Source organism: Trichoplusia ni, chromosome 5, assembly GCF_003590095.1.
Source record: "Trichoplusia ni isolate ovarian cell line Hi5 chromosome 5, tn1, whole genome shotgun sequence".
NCBI lineage: Eukaryota > Metazoa > Arthropoda > Insecta > Lepidoptera > Noctuidae > Trichoplusia > Trichoplusia ni.
This window is the reverse complement of record NC_039482.1, coordinates 4,620,745-4,638,101: the sequence shown is the minus strand read 5'-3', so window position 1 is coordinate 4,638,101 and position 17,357 is coordinate 4,620,745. Positions and strand designations below refer to the sequence as shown.

The 17,357-nt window shown below is 33.0% G+C and overlaps 1 protein-coding gene across 2 annotated transcripts in view; it reads right to left on the bottom strand.

Annotated features, from left to right (window-relative positions):
- The window catches only part of LOC113494149 (eyes absent homolog 2), a 44,931-nt gene that overhangs the window by 18,151 nt on the left and 9,423 nt on the right, over positions 1 to 17,357 (bottom strand). For both annotated transcript variants that reach the window (XM_026872340.1, XM_026872339.1), the window contains exons 2-3: positions 7,192 to 7,436; positions 653 to 696 (exon numbers count right to left, since the gene is read on the bottom strand). In XM_026872340.1, the coding sequence (XP_026728141.1) occupies positions 653 to 696; positions 7,192 to 7,269 (122 nt within the window). In that variant the 5' untranslated portion in view covers positions 7,270 to 7,436. The remainder of the gene's footprint in view (positions 1 to 652; positions 697 to 7,191; positions 7,437 to 17,357) is intronic.

Below are 17,357 nucleotides of genomic sequence, written 5' to 3'. Positions count from 1 at the left end.
TTAAAGGGCAGAGGAATAAACAATTGAAGGGGAGAAATACAAACCATTGTTATTGACCTTAATATATTAATAGTTAGAGAATTAATGGTATCGCTGATCGTAAAGTTAAGTATGGAAAACTATGGAATAGAATTGAATATTCTTAATTGTACACCATATAATGACATCAATAATTTCAGTAAAATTAATAACATACAGTCTAAGGGTACAATGGCGGTCTTCTAACTCCTGAGTTAATAGCTATATAAGATATGCTTGTTTTGATTTTCATTCGAGTAATAATACCAACAATCGACCTTTAAATAGTCCTTCAAATTTTTTGTATGAATTTAATTTCTTCATACAAGAAATATTTTTATTTCGACTTTGAATTCTTTTAGGCTTAGTAGTCGATTCGCCCGATTCGGGAATATTTAATTTTAAATATTTTTTAGGGGCAGATTCTCCCTAAACCAACTTAACAGCGGGCAAATCCGGTACACCAAAATTTTTTAATGCACTTTACGCCCAAATAAAATTATATAAAAAAAATTGGTATTACAACAATAGTTTTGTGTTTTGGCAATCAAATTTGGAGGAATCGCCAACAACCCTTCACACCGATGATAAATAATAAATTAGATTAATACAAACAATATATATGACAACTTACCGATCTGATGCATCGGTCCCAGGATCAGGTCTTGGCCTTTTTGCCTGAAACAATAATTTTAAACGATTAACTATATTTCTAGTTTACATTTTAACAAGCGAAGCTGGCATGCGTTGTGCGTCGTTCTATATTTGTGTGAAGATTTGAAAATTAGTTTTTTTCTTACCTGCCTGTAATAGATTTTGAACCTTACAAATATTTTGTTCTTATTCAAATGTTGGCGCAAATGTTTTGCTATTATGCGGAGTCGGTTTTGTATTTTGTATAATTTTATTTGCATAGCTTAATTTCATATTGTTTCCCGAAAAAGTATCTAAGTTTACGGGGATGAAGTAATGTAGATAGGCAGTAATTATCTGTTAGTTTAAAAATATAACTAAAAGCCTTCAAGATACTATGATCGACACGATAATATTTTGAATTTTTATATTTCACGCGTAATTCAAGACTTTTCACGCCTCTTTTAATAATAATTTAATATTAACATTTATTTTTCGAAACTAAAGACAATATTGAACACAATAAGTAAGTTCTTAGTTTATTTTATTTAAATAACTTGGCAATATAGCTTTTACTAGATATAAATTGTCCATAAAATTGGCCAAAGATTTGAGCATGTTTATTTAAGCCAATTTTTTTTTAATTTTCTTTGCCCTGTCTATATATTATGCAGTCTGTTTACTAGTCCTGTTGTCCACACAGTTGTATTTAGCGACATTTTTCACAAACATCTCTCGCCCTTCTTGGAAGCACATTGTGTATAAACGTATAAAGAATGGTTCTTGTTGTATGTATGTCACAGGGATGTTGAACGAATTTGGTTTTTGTAATCACAGACTTAAAAATGTATAGACTGTAACCAAGGACTGAATTTGAATGATTTTTTTATCTATGTTATTTTAAGGTCGGGATCTTAGATAATGTTGTGTCCTTAAATTTTTTTCTAGAGACCAATAATAACGTAGAAAATAGATACATTATTTTTAAAAGCAACTGTATATAAGGCTAAACAATTTAATATTATTTGTTCCTTCACCAGCTTTCTGTTTTTTCTCGTATAAAAGAACAATGAATTAAACACATAATAATTTAAAATGTAAGTTATATTCGAAATTCGAATGTTTATTTAAATTCGAACCGAGTGAACACTCTATGTAGAGTGACCATAGAGGGCATAGAGGCATGGAGAGTTCTCTCAAAAAAGATCCTATCTCTAGAAAACCATTCGTGAGAATTTGATAACCTCCATATATTTCTAAATCGATTTTATGGCAATAGTAATCTTGATCGAATATTTTATTCTAGTTTATACATAGTTTAGATAACTTTACGGTTGCATTAATAAGTACAGTCAACCGCAAATTTGTTGTAAAACTTTGTCAACAATCTAACTTAATTAGAATACAATAAGGTCGAATTTTGTTGCTTTTTTGTAACTATATGTGTGGTAGAGTGTGCTGTTACTGGGAACTTTATTTAGAACGTTATACTAATGGTTTAAGGTTGATTTTAAGTTGCATTTGTTTATATAAATATGCAATAAATTCTAGTATAATGGGGTATATAATTACTATAATTAGTTATTTAATGAAAATGGTTTGGAACAGTTTATGTCGAAAATGAGAATTAGTTGGGCCCATTAATTAATTTTATTTTGCTATTAGAGAAAGGCGCCAGTTTTTATGTTACCATTTAAAAAAGTTTACGTTACGTTTAGTTTTAAGTTTGTATGTTGTGTTTATTTTATTGGTATTTTTAAAAAGTGATTTTAGATTTTCACTAAGTGAGTTGTATTGAAGTTTTACGCTCATTCAATTGTCTACACTTATTGGCAATTTTTGTAACATGTTATAAAGTTTTTCTCCATCTTTCTTTGTCTAACTGATGTTAAGCACTAGCATCTATCGTCAAAAAATCAGAAAGTCTATATCTAAATTTTCAAAGACATTTTGAATTATACATTTGTTGCTACATTGCACCTTGAAATAACAGAATGTGACTTAACGACGACTTTAAAAGCAAGCATTAAACACAGGTATAAGTCTGAAACATAAAGCAAAATTTTGTTTAAATACTCATTAATTTTACCTTTTTTAACTAATAACCAAACACCAAACCATAACTTAGAATTAACTACCAATCAAGTTGTAAAGGTAACGGTTAAAATTTAAACTAACCGAGATTCGAGATAAAGTTTAAGTTATAAATAATAAAACTCTTAAATGTCGCCTCGCTAGATCAAGATAAAGAAACAACATTAATAAAAACCAAACCGAATGTGAGGTGACGGGACCAATTATCGGTACTCCTTGGACACTGCTTGTTTATTCTGATTGTAATATGTTTTTGTCAGATTATTAACATAATTCAGTTAATTTGTTTCGAGTCTCTTTGAATCTGCATATCTATTTAGCGGAGAGTAAGGAGGTTTTACTATGCTATGCTTGTTGGACTATTCGTTCCTGCTATATAACGTACACATAGCTCAAACGAGTAAAAAAAAGAATAATTGTAGGTGATATATATGCGATACACGTCGTCTTTACTTCATTTTTTTTATTATCATGTTTACAATGAACGACTCTACAATAAAAATAATCAAGAAAATCAAAAACTATTTACTAAAAACTTTCACAAAATTCAGTTAAAATTATTCCCGTCATTAAATTGTATTAACACGACAGATAAGTATTCCCCTCACCCTACCAAGTCCGGGGCGCCATATCGTCTATATGACATACCAACTTTTTGTCTCTCGGGATTGGTGACAATTGAAATGCCTTCACGATCCTTTCCTGATCTTAGTGTGTTATGCTCGCCTGGTACTTTTTGTTTAAGACTGCGTTTAATTAAGTAAGAGTGTGTGCGATTTGTTTATAAGATGGTAGAAAAATTAGATGTTTCATGATTTTGTTTTCATAAATCTCTGCTGAACTAGGATACTTATATTGTTAGTTAAGATACCGATGCAACGATGTCAGCTCCACCAGCCAGGTCAAATTTCTAGAATAGAATTGATATAAAAAATATCGAACTTAAATTAATGGATATTTTTTATATCAAGTCTCTTACCAAGAGGTATTTGATCCTTACGTTGTGAGGGGTTTCACTAAAATTCGAGTCACGTGCACAAAGGACACCCAGACTCAGACGTTTAGTCACTTCGCTTAAATCTGTAGTAATTTTTGTACTCACAGGAGTTCTTTGTCAATGCTAAGAATTGAAAAAATGTAAGTTGGCTAATAAGGCTTGGCTGCAATATAAAATTGATGGAAAATTCGAACTTTAAATAGTAGCCACAAACTTAGTTGGCAAAAAAAGAGCTTAATTAATGTGATCGATATTATTTAAAAAGTCAAACATAAAGCCATCCAAACAATAGTTAATGAGTGTGCCTCATCGCGCACGCCACCAGGGCCGCAGCGGTTGAAGGAGGTGCCGTGTGAGAAGGCGTAAATCAGCGGCGCATTCCTCGCGAGGTGTGAGGCCGCCCGATCTCCCGATACCCAGTTAATTTATACGTTTTACGCGGCGACAACGCGCCTTTACCGTGTATACAGGGTGTGTTTGAAAATGGTTTAGGTTTTTTTTTATGATTAGTCACAATTCTTTTACATATTGGGGGGGGGGGGGCGTTGTTTTATCGATGCTTAATGTATAGAAAAAAAATATTTTCCTCTAAAATTTTAATGCTAAGATCTAAATGTTGTCTTTCGTATTTCATTTTTTTTTGCCTTTCGCTTAAACTATTTAATTTGTAGTATGTTTCTTTAATATGTAGTCTCTCTAAACGCTCTAACAGTCCATATACTCACTCTACCTTGTTTGATAATTGCTAGCACAAAATGTATTTAATTAAAATAATTATAAGCAATTATAAGTACACTAGCTACTGCCAATAAATCAACTGCAGCTTATTAAATTAATTGTTATCAATCTCATCAGGACGTGCGTTTAGATCGTGTTCGAGATAGTAAGTAGCATTAATGTAATTTATGTTAATTCTTATTTATGCATTGACTATAGTTTAATCTATCTGTTATTTATTAACAAGAGACTCGTCATGATTTCTGATATGTTGTACGTAGTTTTCTTAGCGTAAATATTTAAACTGCACAAAAGAGATTTTATAGTAAGAAAAAAAAACAGATTATTAAAAAAAACACTACTTTTTACGATTAAAAACGAAAAAACTATCCATAATCTAAATGAAAAGAAGTAATAATGCCACATTTTCGAATAAAGAACACTCTATATTCTAAACAAGCGTCAGGACAAAACGCTTCTTTATTTAAACGTAATTCGTTTATTGTTTTATCTCGCTGCATATTTACGACGGACCCTTCCCTCGCTCCCGCACCGTAACGTATAAATTATAAAATTTATCGACCGACCAATTTTATGTTTTATCTCCGATAATAACATGTGATATTGCGATTATTAATAAGATCTGTAAGTTTTTTGACTGCTTGCGTAAAGTGTCAATATTAATCGTGATTAATTTTAAGTTTATCGAGTTTTATTGTTTGCCAGTCATTTGTAGTGTTCGATTTATCGATAGCGGGAGAGGCTTGACACGTCGTTAATTTAATAGGGATGGACTTAAAGCCTTTGTAAATTGAAATGAGTTTTGTTTATGGGAGGTTGAAGATTTTCATCATCGCATTTGTCTTATACGAGTTATTGTTAACATTACGGTATGAAGCCATTATGAGCTGAATATAAATGTCATAACTGGCGCCACAGGAACCCTTATATTTCATCTTTACTACGAGATAGGCAAAGACAATCTTATTCAGCCTAGAAACTTGGCATATTTACTAGTTCCCTTGTCTCTATAAATCATAGTACCGCTTTTATTTTTAAATTTGGCTGGAAGCAAAGAGTTCTTTATTCAAAATTTAAAAAAATAACAAGCAATGCTCACTCCAATGTCGCGATGGCACGTTCTTTAAGGACAAAGTTTGTTTTCGATTACATAAACAAAATGGAGTTAAGCCCAATCGATTTAAGCGCGGGAACTTACAAGTTGTATCGAGAAAGACATCTCGGTCGATAAATCGCGCCGTGTTCGGCTATCAAGTTGGACAAATTTGTTTTTATTGCTGTTATCTCTGGGTGGCTTTATGTTTTGGTTGTCTTTGCCTTCTATTTGTTTCTTTGTTATAGTATTTTATGTGAGGTGCGTGCGATAGTTTAAAAAAAATGTTCATTTATTTAAATTAATATCTTTATTATTTTTGAAATTTATTTCGGTTATTGTTTACATTTTATTTTATTCGAATTCATGTATGTATAACTTTTTAACTAAATAGTGTGCATGCTGTTATGACTAGGATAGGTGGGGTTCGAATGATTTCGTCGTTATGAAATTTCAAATTTGAATTTACTTCTTAATTTTCGTATATTTGTAAAACCAAAGGGTTTATTCAAAATTTCTTCCATACTAATCAGTCAGCCACTAATTGACGTCAATTCAATTTACTCGATCGAAACCCTGTTACCTAACACATTTAGACAACACCATCCCATCTCATTGAACTTCACATGTCTGCCACACAATATTATACCAAGAAAACATAACCAAACGCAGTCTAATCATCCGAGCAATTAGGCATTGTTACGCGCTAATCTCTGTCGCATACCAAAATTAAACGATCAAGCATCGTGTAAGCAAACACCTCCTCCAAGTTATGATAGCCTGGTATCAGGTGGCTAACGATCTTCTGTCCCGTAGGTTACCGATGTCTTACGACTTTTTAATGGTCCCCATGAATGGGTAACTTGAGAACTGACGCCTCACCATACCTTACCACTTGGAAAACATAAACAGTTTTGTACAATGAGAACAATAAAATTTGGTTTTAGTTACGGCGGACAGATAACGCTTTGGTGTTGATTAATCATGGCGGCTTGTTCCATAAACTTTGGCTTGTTCGGATTTTAAAACTGTTGTTTCGGTGTTTTCAGTTGTAATTATTTAGGCTGTACTTTTTGTATTTTCTTTAATATATGAAGCCTCCGATTCAATTTTAGGTGCGAGCCTATCCTAAATCATTGTCAAAATTTTGGACTAAGCAATATAGCAAAATATACAAATCCTGATTTTTCTGCTAAACAAGAACATGTTTAATAAAATTGATACTGAAATATAATTTAAATATCATGCAAGCTTACTTATTAGGCCATACCGTGCAAATAAAGTTAGAAGCAAAACTATAAATACTACATTTGGAGCAGTGCATTGGTGTGCGAGTAACTATGGTGCGTTTTGTGATTCACTACGTAGGTATTACAAATCGAACGAGCTTTTCGATATAATAACTATACAATCATATTTATTTGAGTGAGGATTTCCATATATTTTGTGACGCATAAGGGAAACATTCAAAGAGAGTTGCTTTTTTATTTGCATTGCGAAAGTTCAACAATAGAACCTCCTTGCGATTATCAAGACCCCAGGTCAAAGTGGCGCCATCTATTATTCTAAAATGGAAATCCTCACAGCTCGTAGGTTTGTTTATCAGAATGCATCTGACCTTTGGCTCGGCGTGGTCCAAGCTGCAGCGCGGGGAGGCGCCCCCTCCGAGGTAGCTACACGGCATCAGGGTCACCATTTCTTTACCCACGCGGTAATGTCACACACAATGTCACTTTAACAGTTTTTTTGGCGGGAAGTTTTTGTGCTGTCATTTTGCGCTTATCGTTTCGTTTTTGAACGGCACCGTGTGTCTTTGGTTGGTAGTTTTGGTTTGTTTAGTTTTTCACAATCCATAGCTTCGATCTAGACATTAAAATTGAGTTAATACCAGATAATATGTTACTAACCGCCTAACTACATATACTTAACTCTGTGTTTTACGCATTTCATTGAATCTACTGGTTGAATAAAAACGTGGGCTGTCATCATTCACGTTTACGAAGGTCATACGCCAAAAAGTCAAACCCAATTAGAACGCTTCGTCGGTGGCTAGTTATCGTCTAAAGCCGTCGCCCTACGGTGGTCGAAATAAATATAAAAGTAAAAAAAAAAATTACACGCATGCCGGACGGACCACCCACGAAGTTATGTCAAACGCTGAACGGCCATGTTCATCAAGTTGTCAAATTGAGTTTGACATAATTGTGAACGAGCCTTTTTTGTCGGACCTCATCTGTATTCGATGATAATTTGTGGCTTCTGTTCATGAGAATAGTTCCCTGCCAGTGTACTACATGACTAAATTAGTTTTTGTTTTAAATTGTCAGGTATTTGAATAAATTAGCTTTTTTTATGTACGTTTGGTACTACTTAAATCTTGTCGAAGCCAGTGTGAAATGCGTGACCTTTGAGGTTTTGACTATTTAAAAAATAAAGTTTCAATAGAGTGATGGATGGACAACAAAATCGATATTTCTACAAACTATTAGATAATTAGAATCTCAAACATTATATCTTTAACTTCAAAACTTAATAAAATAAATCATATTCAGATTTTGTGGCAAGCAAAGATAACGTCCTAAAGTTACTGTTCTAATCCAACCATAAACAATATTCGAAATAAAGAAAAAAAACAAACCTTTCATACGATTTACGTTCTGTTCCACGCTACTAGGTTTGGGATGGAACTTTTTATGTTATAATATAAAATATATGCTTGGCCCGAACTTCTCAACTCGAGTAGAAAATAAGTGGGTTAACTTTAAAGGTTGTAAAACGAGTTCAATAGAAACATTGAGATTATCTTCTTTTTTGATCATATCTGATGGAATTATGAGATTATTTTATAATTCATAATTCGTTTGTTATTGAGTAGTTAGTAAGGAGGGTCGACTCCGAGTTTTGTATTATTCAACACTCACTATTTTGTTTTATCTGGTGCTTTATACTTAGTTTTCTTTCTACATTCGCATATGCGCTTTAGTCGTTAAAATATTTGTGGGATTAATTAAATGTTTGAAACATTGCCATGCTAACACAATACTTTGCCAAACGTTAGTTATCCGATATCTAGGATTAAAACGTGGAATACTTATTTCAGCAATAGCCAACATGTATCCATACGAAACCGCCACAGAAGGTAGTTAAATATAACAGTAACTACGAAATAAAATAAAATAATAATTATTATTATATTACGATCCTTACAGGTGCAAAAAACATCTCGTCACATTTTCGCCGTACAGTTATTTTTAAATTCCCACCTGCCAACGCAATAACATAGGTATATTTATTCCAATCAAAACCGAATAAATATTAAAGAAAACAGTTTAAACGCGGCCGTCATTAGCGTAAAAATAAAATATTATGAGGCAAGTGTGTTCGTATCTACAGGGGGCTAAACAGTAGCGTATCCTCACTGCGTGAAACGAAACGCAGGGTGGCCAACGTCATCATAAAATATATTATAGAATGCTGGCCGGTAGTCGGACGTTCGAATTTTAATTGCTGTTCGTATTTTTTGGTAATTAGAATTTATTTTATGCTTGTTGTCTTATTTTGGATGGCGCCGGCGCTTACAGGTTTGATAAGAATTTCTACCTTCCTTAGTTAGGTTTTAAGTACGGCGTGTTTAAAGTTGGAACTTAAAAGGTGACACTCCTATTAGCTAGGCGTTGAAGAGTATTCTACCTAATAAAAGACTTATATATTACAGTCGGTAGAATCCGTGGAAAGCCTTCATCTCGGCCTGCGTAATGCACAAACTTCGTCGAATATTAAAAATAGATAGAGTCGTTTAGAAATGGATGCGCTTTACACTGAAACTAAGTGTATTGGAGAAACTTTTATAGATTAACCCACTACTCAAAATATCAAAAATGAACATTGTGCTCAAACAAATAATTTACGACTTGATTATTTCGACATTTTTCAAACCCAAAGATAGAATCAATCTCAACAACGTTTGTTTCTAAATATTTATGTATAATAGGTATTGATATAATTGGTAATTAAATATACGATAACAGCCCAGCAGACAGTTATGTCCTAAATTTAATGGGCACCATACAGCCACACTACTATGGCCTTTGCCTCCGCACAGCAGGGGGTAAACGCTTCCACGGAAACGTCAAACTGCTTTTCCATTTTTACCAATTTATATAAAACAGTTAATATAACCTCTTTTCCTAACACATAAAGTTCATTTTCCAATAAAACAATTCAGAGTTAAATTGTCTAAAGATTTAGTGTTTAATTGTATTAAAAATGAAGTAAGGCTTTATTTTTTGCGCAGTAGAGTTGAATTTAGAAAGAATTTTAGTTCATTAACAGCAAAATGAATTTTGTTTGTAACAATTATCAACGATTTGAATATGGAAGAGAATATAGAATTTTATCGTCGATTAAAATAGTTTTTATTATTGACATTATGACCTAAGAAGAGGTTAATTGGAAGAATAGACAATTCCTTCACGCTGTTGCCTGCGTGGGGTAGGGACCGGTAGCTGATACTATAAATCATAAAAAATAAATATGGATTGGTTATGAAGTTTATGAAGCTTCCTTAGTTCATTGAGAAATCAATTTAGAAAATATTATATTGTATAGACCTCCAAAGTACTCCAAACCCGTCCCGAACTTAATAAACCTTTTTTTATTTGATTTGGTCATGGAAAAAATGTACTTCAGAATATAAATAGTTTCTTTTATAAGCTCTAGCTTTCACAATTTTTTCTAACCTAAAGTTGATTGTTTTAAGTTAATGGTTTCATATAAAAATCCATGCCTGCATAAGTCCTGCAGTTGACCAAAGACCTCTCCCCATATAGAGAAAGAATTTGTTACCAACATACAAATAATTAACGTCACAAAACGCCTCATACGTGTGGAATGTTGAGGATCGTCGTCTGTTGAGATTATCTTGTTTTCTGCGCCGAATGGACTCGTCTTAGAGCCTAGTAACATGTCCCATATAATAATGAAGGTAGAGAGAAATTACTGTTTACTTTGTATGGTATGGCTTCTCGTAGAAGAGGCAAAGTGAAGACGGCCTCTTTTTTAACGATTTATTTTCATCTTTTTGACGCGTGAATTTTTTCAAACTTCTGGCTTTGTATTATGGTAGTGACAGTACTCGACTTTTCGCCTTGTGTATTAACGGCCTAACATTGTATTCGAAACAAATATTGATAACTGTGCTTCTTGTACAAATCTGTTTAGAATTATCTAAATTACCTACGTAGTAGGTTACTCAATATTCTGTTAAAGCCGAGAAAAACTATTGTCATTGTCCTTAAAATTAAGCGTATTATTATACACTAGAAGATATAAGTTATGATTTATACCTGCCTTCTATCTATCTTGTAGGATTCAGTCAGCGTTTGCAATGTAAGCGCAAAAATGTGTTTTTTTACGACCTCACATTAGAAACCTCAAAAATTGTAGCCTATGTGTTAATCTGATGTATAAGCTATATTGTGGTAAAGTTTCATTCAAATCCATTCAGTTTTTACGTGAAAGAGTAACAAACATCCATACATCCATACTTACAAACTTTCGCCTTTATAATAGTAGTAGGATATTCCGATACTAAAATAGTTTTAAAATAAACGATGAAGATCGGATTAGAACAATATCAAAATTCAAATTTCGTCAACAATCATTCAAATAAGGAACGAACGTAATTCAGCAACAATCATCGTATTGTCTATTCAAATCGATACAACTATAAAAAAGTTTATGAATATTCATTTAATCGAATAAAACGGGCAAGAACACACTTACAGTGAAGCTTGTCAGACGAAGCTCTCCAGCCGATTATGTGATGCTGTTTACGATCGAATTAAAATCAATTGCTTGTATCGCAACCAAGGAATGAAGTCCCGTTTAGGCAGATTTAGTAAGATTTGAATCGATTTGCTCTAATCGAGAATCGATTTAAATTAATTAAACAATGGTGACTTGTTTGTTGTAATTAAAAAGAGCGTAAATTAAGGTAAACTTTATTTTACTATTCGTAGAGTTTTACTTTATCTCGTTTATTGTGAGTTTAACAAATTCTTTTAGATCCTTCTTATAGTGAAAGGAATTTTAAACATGATTCAGAATAAATCATTTATATCTGACTGTTTAATAATACTTTCGATACTATTTTGGATTAGTACGAGGGCCCAAGAAAGTAGTCTCTATGCCTCGATAACCGAAAGCCACATACTAAACCACGAGAAAATGCTACTAAAACTATCAATATTTATTAAGAAAGTAACTTTTAACTGAAAAATTGATAAACCAAAAAATCGTTCAGTAAGATTATTAATTAAAGAAACTGTCGTCTAAAACAAACGCAACAATGTTTGTTAAAACCAACACAAATTATAAATTAAATTTATGTTCTACAATACTTGTAATAGTAATGCTATTTTATAAAACGACATTTTGATACGAAAACAGTCGTTATTGTTGTTCGTCGCATGTAAACATAAATATAATAACAAATACACATGACATGACATGTTACAAGCATGAGGTCGAACCGGTATCTCGATAACATCGAGAACTCGATTATTAGGCATAAATTAATCGATAATAATCGGTTGTGTCCAGTAAAGGGATTTTTGTATTTCGAATAACGATTGTGAGGTAATGCAAATAAAGTGCAGAATTTGACTGTGTGGAATAGACAAGTGCGTTTTATTTTTAATTTTATATTATTCGTTTTGCAGAAAGATACTTGGAGAAGTTTTATATTTAGAAAGGTATTTTTTTATTTTATATACTGTAGTTGCACGTACCAATTGAATTTAATGGCCTATGTTTGATCATCTAGACTTCACAAGATAGGATGAATGTATGATACCTATATATATCATAATAAATTATACTTCAAGTACTTATACACTGCACACTACCAATTTTCCGTTTTGAGGAACCAAGTATGATTTGAACTCTACTGTCCTGACGACGTCAGAGATCATTATTTTTAAATAGTATATTTTGTTACAGCGGCAACAGAAATACAACATCTGTGAAAATGTCGACTGTCTAGCCATCACGGTTCATGGGATACAGCCTGCACGGACGAACGGGCAGACAGCAGAGCCTCAGTAACAGACAATCGGACTTCCATATGCCATTTTCCGACTACAAATTTTATCATCAAGCGAAGCTAATATCGGTCTTGTTTGAGTCATTAACATACTATTACAGTTCGCTTTCATTTGAGTATAGTATCAGCAGACATTCGCTCACTTTTACCCCCACAATAAAGTTGTAAAACGGCTCTATTTTAAGACCGATTTTGTCAAATATTTCTAAGAACACTCTCACATAATTCACCTTTGTAACAAAACAAACTGAAATCTCTTCATCCGTTCGATAGCTTTGATACCACTGACAGCGACAAACACATCAAACTTATATCACCTCTCTTTTTGCGTCGGGACTTAAAAAGTCATTGAAAAACGTATTTCGCAAAGTAACGTTTTTGTTTACATAACAATAATCAATAATTACCATTCCATGTAAATAAATTAGGCATAATACATCTTGACCTCGATTCTCTTCAATCATTGCTGCCAATAATCATTACTTGAAAAGAATATGATTATCGGCAGCTTATAAAAATGCAGTTGTCATTTAAATTTACATATTTTTTTGGGCTAAAATTGGCGACTGATTGGAGTATTTGACATAGATCGTTGTTTTTTATTTTTTTATACCTTTTTGGATGGTTTTAAGTGACGTAACAGTGTTTTTAGTATAAACTGCCTTTTGGATTCGCAATGATGGGCTGAATCATCATCGTAACTGTAAAACAGAATGTATAGGAAACCTAACAAATAAACCGTGACATACATTTTTGATAATTTGTTTAAAAAGTTATTTCTCAAAGACATTTTTTTCTTTATTTTATACGCAGAAAGCTCTTGCGAATGGGATAATATTTGCAATTAAACAATATTAATACAATAGAGAAAATCAAACCTAAGTTATTGAATTCTGCATTTTTTTTTCTCAATTTGTAAAATAATAAAACTAATGTAAGTTACATTTCAATCATTTTGCGATCGATTCCCAAGCTCTAGTTATAAAGAAGACGATGTAATCGATATCCCGTGTGAATCAATCGACTTAGTCAAATTGCGGTCAAAACAGTCACGCATGACTTGCCAGATATGGTCAATTGTGGTCAATTTTCCAATCAAATTGACAAATTGACCAGTGATTGGCTATTGACGTGTGAATGCAGGTACTAGGCTAGCAGAAACGTGAAGAGGTTTATCGCTTAGCGTCTGACATAATAGTGAAATGTTTTGATGAATGAAAATGTTGCTGAGTCAGCTTTGACCTTTAATTTTCGCGAAGGTTTGGTGACGTAGGCTTGACGTATTATTAGTAATTAGATTTCAATGCTTTAAATAGCTATTGTTGTTTTTTGTAAAGTGTCCTTTACTGATTGTTTTGTTATTAAATGATCATAAGTTCATAAGATACTTATAAATTCGCCTCCAGGCAGTGAAATTCTACATATGGGAACATACTGTACATAAAATAAATAGAGTCTATGTTGTTCTTACTTTTTTTAATGATAATCTTATGTTATCCAAACCGTCATTGCCTTTGAAAATTGTTTTTCAATTCATTAATTTACTAGGTATCTACCACGAAGCTGACTTCGTTACTTTACTTCTTTCCCTTGTCTATTTAATGAGGTCGAAACGAAAAAATGTATTTATAAAACCAACCAATGAATGACTCAGATTAAATAAATACACCACTTATACAATCTCATTTAACGTAAATCTAAACAAAAAAGCAAATTCAATTCTATTTAAATTCGAATAACGAATTCCAAATTTAAACCATATTCCAAATCTACAATTCAAAATCCCGTTCCATTTTCATTCTATCCAACACAAGGCATCTTCCTTCCTCTTCTTTCTTTTTATACCAAGTAAAATGGTATATATTTGACAGCTGGCTCATCTCTCTGTCTCATTCGGTCGCCCCGCCCACAAAACACGCCCCTTCCGCATAAGTATTTGGGTATTGAAGTATTGAACAATAGATCACATTTTGGGCAGACGGTACTTATAGTGAACCTTTATAAAACGGCTCTTTGTTGTATGAATGTGTATGTAAATGGTATGGAGTATGTGGGGAATGACGTCGCATGTAATATTCTTTTACAACATTTTGATCTAAAAATAGTACTACAGTTCTTTACTCTTATAGAGCACAAAAATGTCTCGTTCCGTTAATTTCTTGTTAGTACTTTTTTTCAACTAGACCTTCAATCATACAGACACAGTCATTCGTGATGTTTCTTATGTGAAAAAGTGTGTTTAGAATCTTCGTAATGGTGAAAACAGAGTTAAAGTTCAAAAGCTTTTGCAGCCATCTTGTGGGATGTTGAAAGGTTCTGTTTTTGCTCTCCTATACACTTTGCTTAGTTGTAGGTATAACTAGAGTTCTTCTTTAAAAAAAAATCTTTTTCATAACGCAGAACTAACTTCAGCAGCAAAGGAGATTAAATATAGCTTAAAATTAATACATTCTGAGGAATTTGGGAGCAAAAGATCTTTTTTTCAGTCGCGCTAAAAACTCTTTGAAAAGGTTGTGAAGCAGATATACCTACTTAATGACAGATGCTCTTCTTTTGCTAAACAAAACTATGATACACTTCTCAATATCAACCACCATCAGCTGAAAACTTGTATTTTATATCCCGACTACCTATCTGACCTCTATAACCCATCTGACTGAACAGTAGTTTAGACTAACAAATCCAATAATACGTTATAGAGATATGCAAGTACTTTTGACGTTTCAAAATGGCGTCTGCAACGGCGCCAACATTATTCCTGTTACACGGTCACTCGAGACGGTAACAATAGAACTTATCTTATAAGGGATTGACTAATCTATCGATGTTGATCCAGCTTAGCTTAGCAATTGCGGAGAAATGCCAGTCAAGTGAGTATGAAACTTGTTTATGTTGCGAAATGTTTGGCTGAAAATGGATTGGTTGTTCGGCTATTGTTGCAGTGATAAATGAAAGTCTTTGCTTTATGATTTAAAGGTTTACACGAAATTGATTTCAGGGAACTTCAAGTGGGTAGTCAATAGGTCATCACGTCAAACTCAGTAGGCGACGTGTCGTGAGTTGGATCCACGCGTAGGACAAGCATTTGTGTGATTCACGAATGTTTATTTTGGCGCAAGGAATAATTTAGGAAAGTCTAAAAACACCAGAACAAGTAACAAGGTTTAATAGAACGGTAGAAAGTATGTGTCTTTATAAATTTGGTTTGATGGAATCGCTTAAAACCTGCTTGAAGGGAAAATGTAATGAAACCACCCGCGTTACTGTAATACACGTTTGAGTCATACCAAAACTGTCTTGCCTAGGGCAAGAAATCATTGCCCAAAATAAGTCAATTTTATTTATCCGTCCAAAATCTGCTTATGGGAGGTTGAGCCGCTTCGTACCGTAACGCGTTACGGCGCCACTTGGTCTGAACTTTTCTCAGTTAAAGAATTTCAATATTAATAGTTCTTAGTCGTTACATTAAGTCCGAACGCACACTACTTCATTTAATCCTTATTCAATTATCTTGAACATTAACATCAATGAAAGCGGTGTAATTCAGTCTAGTCGTCATGATTAAAATGTCATCCCCATGGAAAAGTACCGACAAGAAACTCCATAGATTTTTAACTGCCAAACAAAAACTATAAAGCCTACTGAGAAAGAATCGATTAAAGTTAATATGAAAAGTTTTTAAGTTTTTGAATGATTCCGTAAAAAAATCATTGGGACTGGCCGGAATGGACTGCATCAAAATTGATATGGGCCTTATAGAGAGAAATATATGTATTGAATGAGTAGAGAAGTGTTAAATAAAGAAATACGTATTGATATATAAATCTGCGTTGTTCATTATTATTCAGCGTCCGACTCGCAATGTAGCTTATCCGTGTATCAATCTGAGGCATTCTGAGGCATTTGTCTCAAATTAGAATTCAAAGCGAGTTAAATAAATTACTTGGTTGTTAGTGGACATTTATTATTTATGTAACGCAATGGTAAAGGACTTTGGTCCTTGTTTTTATGTGAAATAGTTCAAAAAATTATTTGTGTTCGCTCTTTTTTCCATCTTAGTTTTATTCCTCTCGATCAGTCAATCAATTCAACAACTCAAGTTAAAGTTTTAGTAAAAAAATAGTTATGTGCTGTATTCTGTGAAAATTCTCTTGGGCATTTTTTATCCGATGAAGTATCTACAAGCTATAGCAATTTTATTGATTTTTTTTTTGAAGTTTCAAATTAAATGAACTATTATAGATAGGAATGCTTTATTCTATAGTTCAGAAACAGTCTTGTATCTGATAGGAGTCATGTAATTTGTTTTAAATAGGTATAAAATATCTTATCTTAAATTCTTGGTAATCTTTCATGCCTAATTTGTAATTGAAAGGTTTTTATTTTATTGTAATTTGCTTGCTTATCAGTCTTTGTTTATCCAAATTTTGCAGACGGCTTGTACTGCGTCGAAAGTACCAGGCAATCATAACCTGCAAGGAGTTGCACGAATTGTTTACATTATCGAGCCCATATCAAGCGAGACACCTAACGCCTGCAGCTTATGCGCGCCTGGTGGTCGCGACAAAACATGATGATGTCACTATTTTGCAACCGAATAAAAAAATTGTGGTGTGATTTGTGAAGTTTCATTACTCGTGTTATGTCGGCTTTCTATGATAGATGACCCTTGAAGTTAT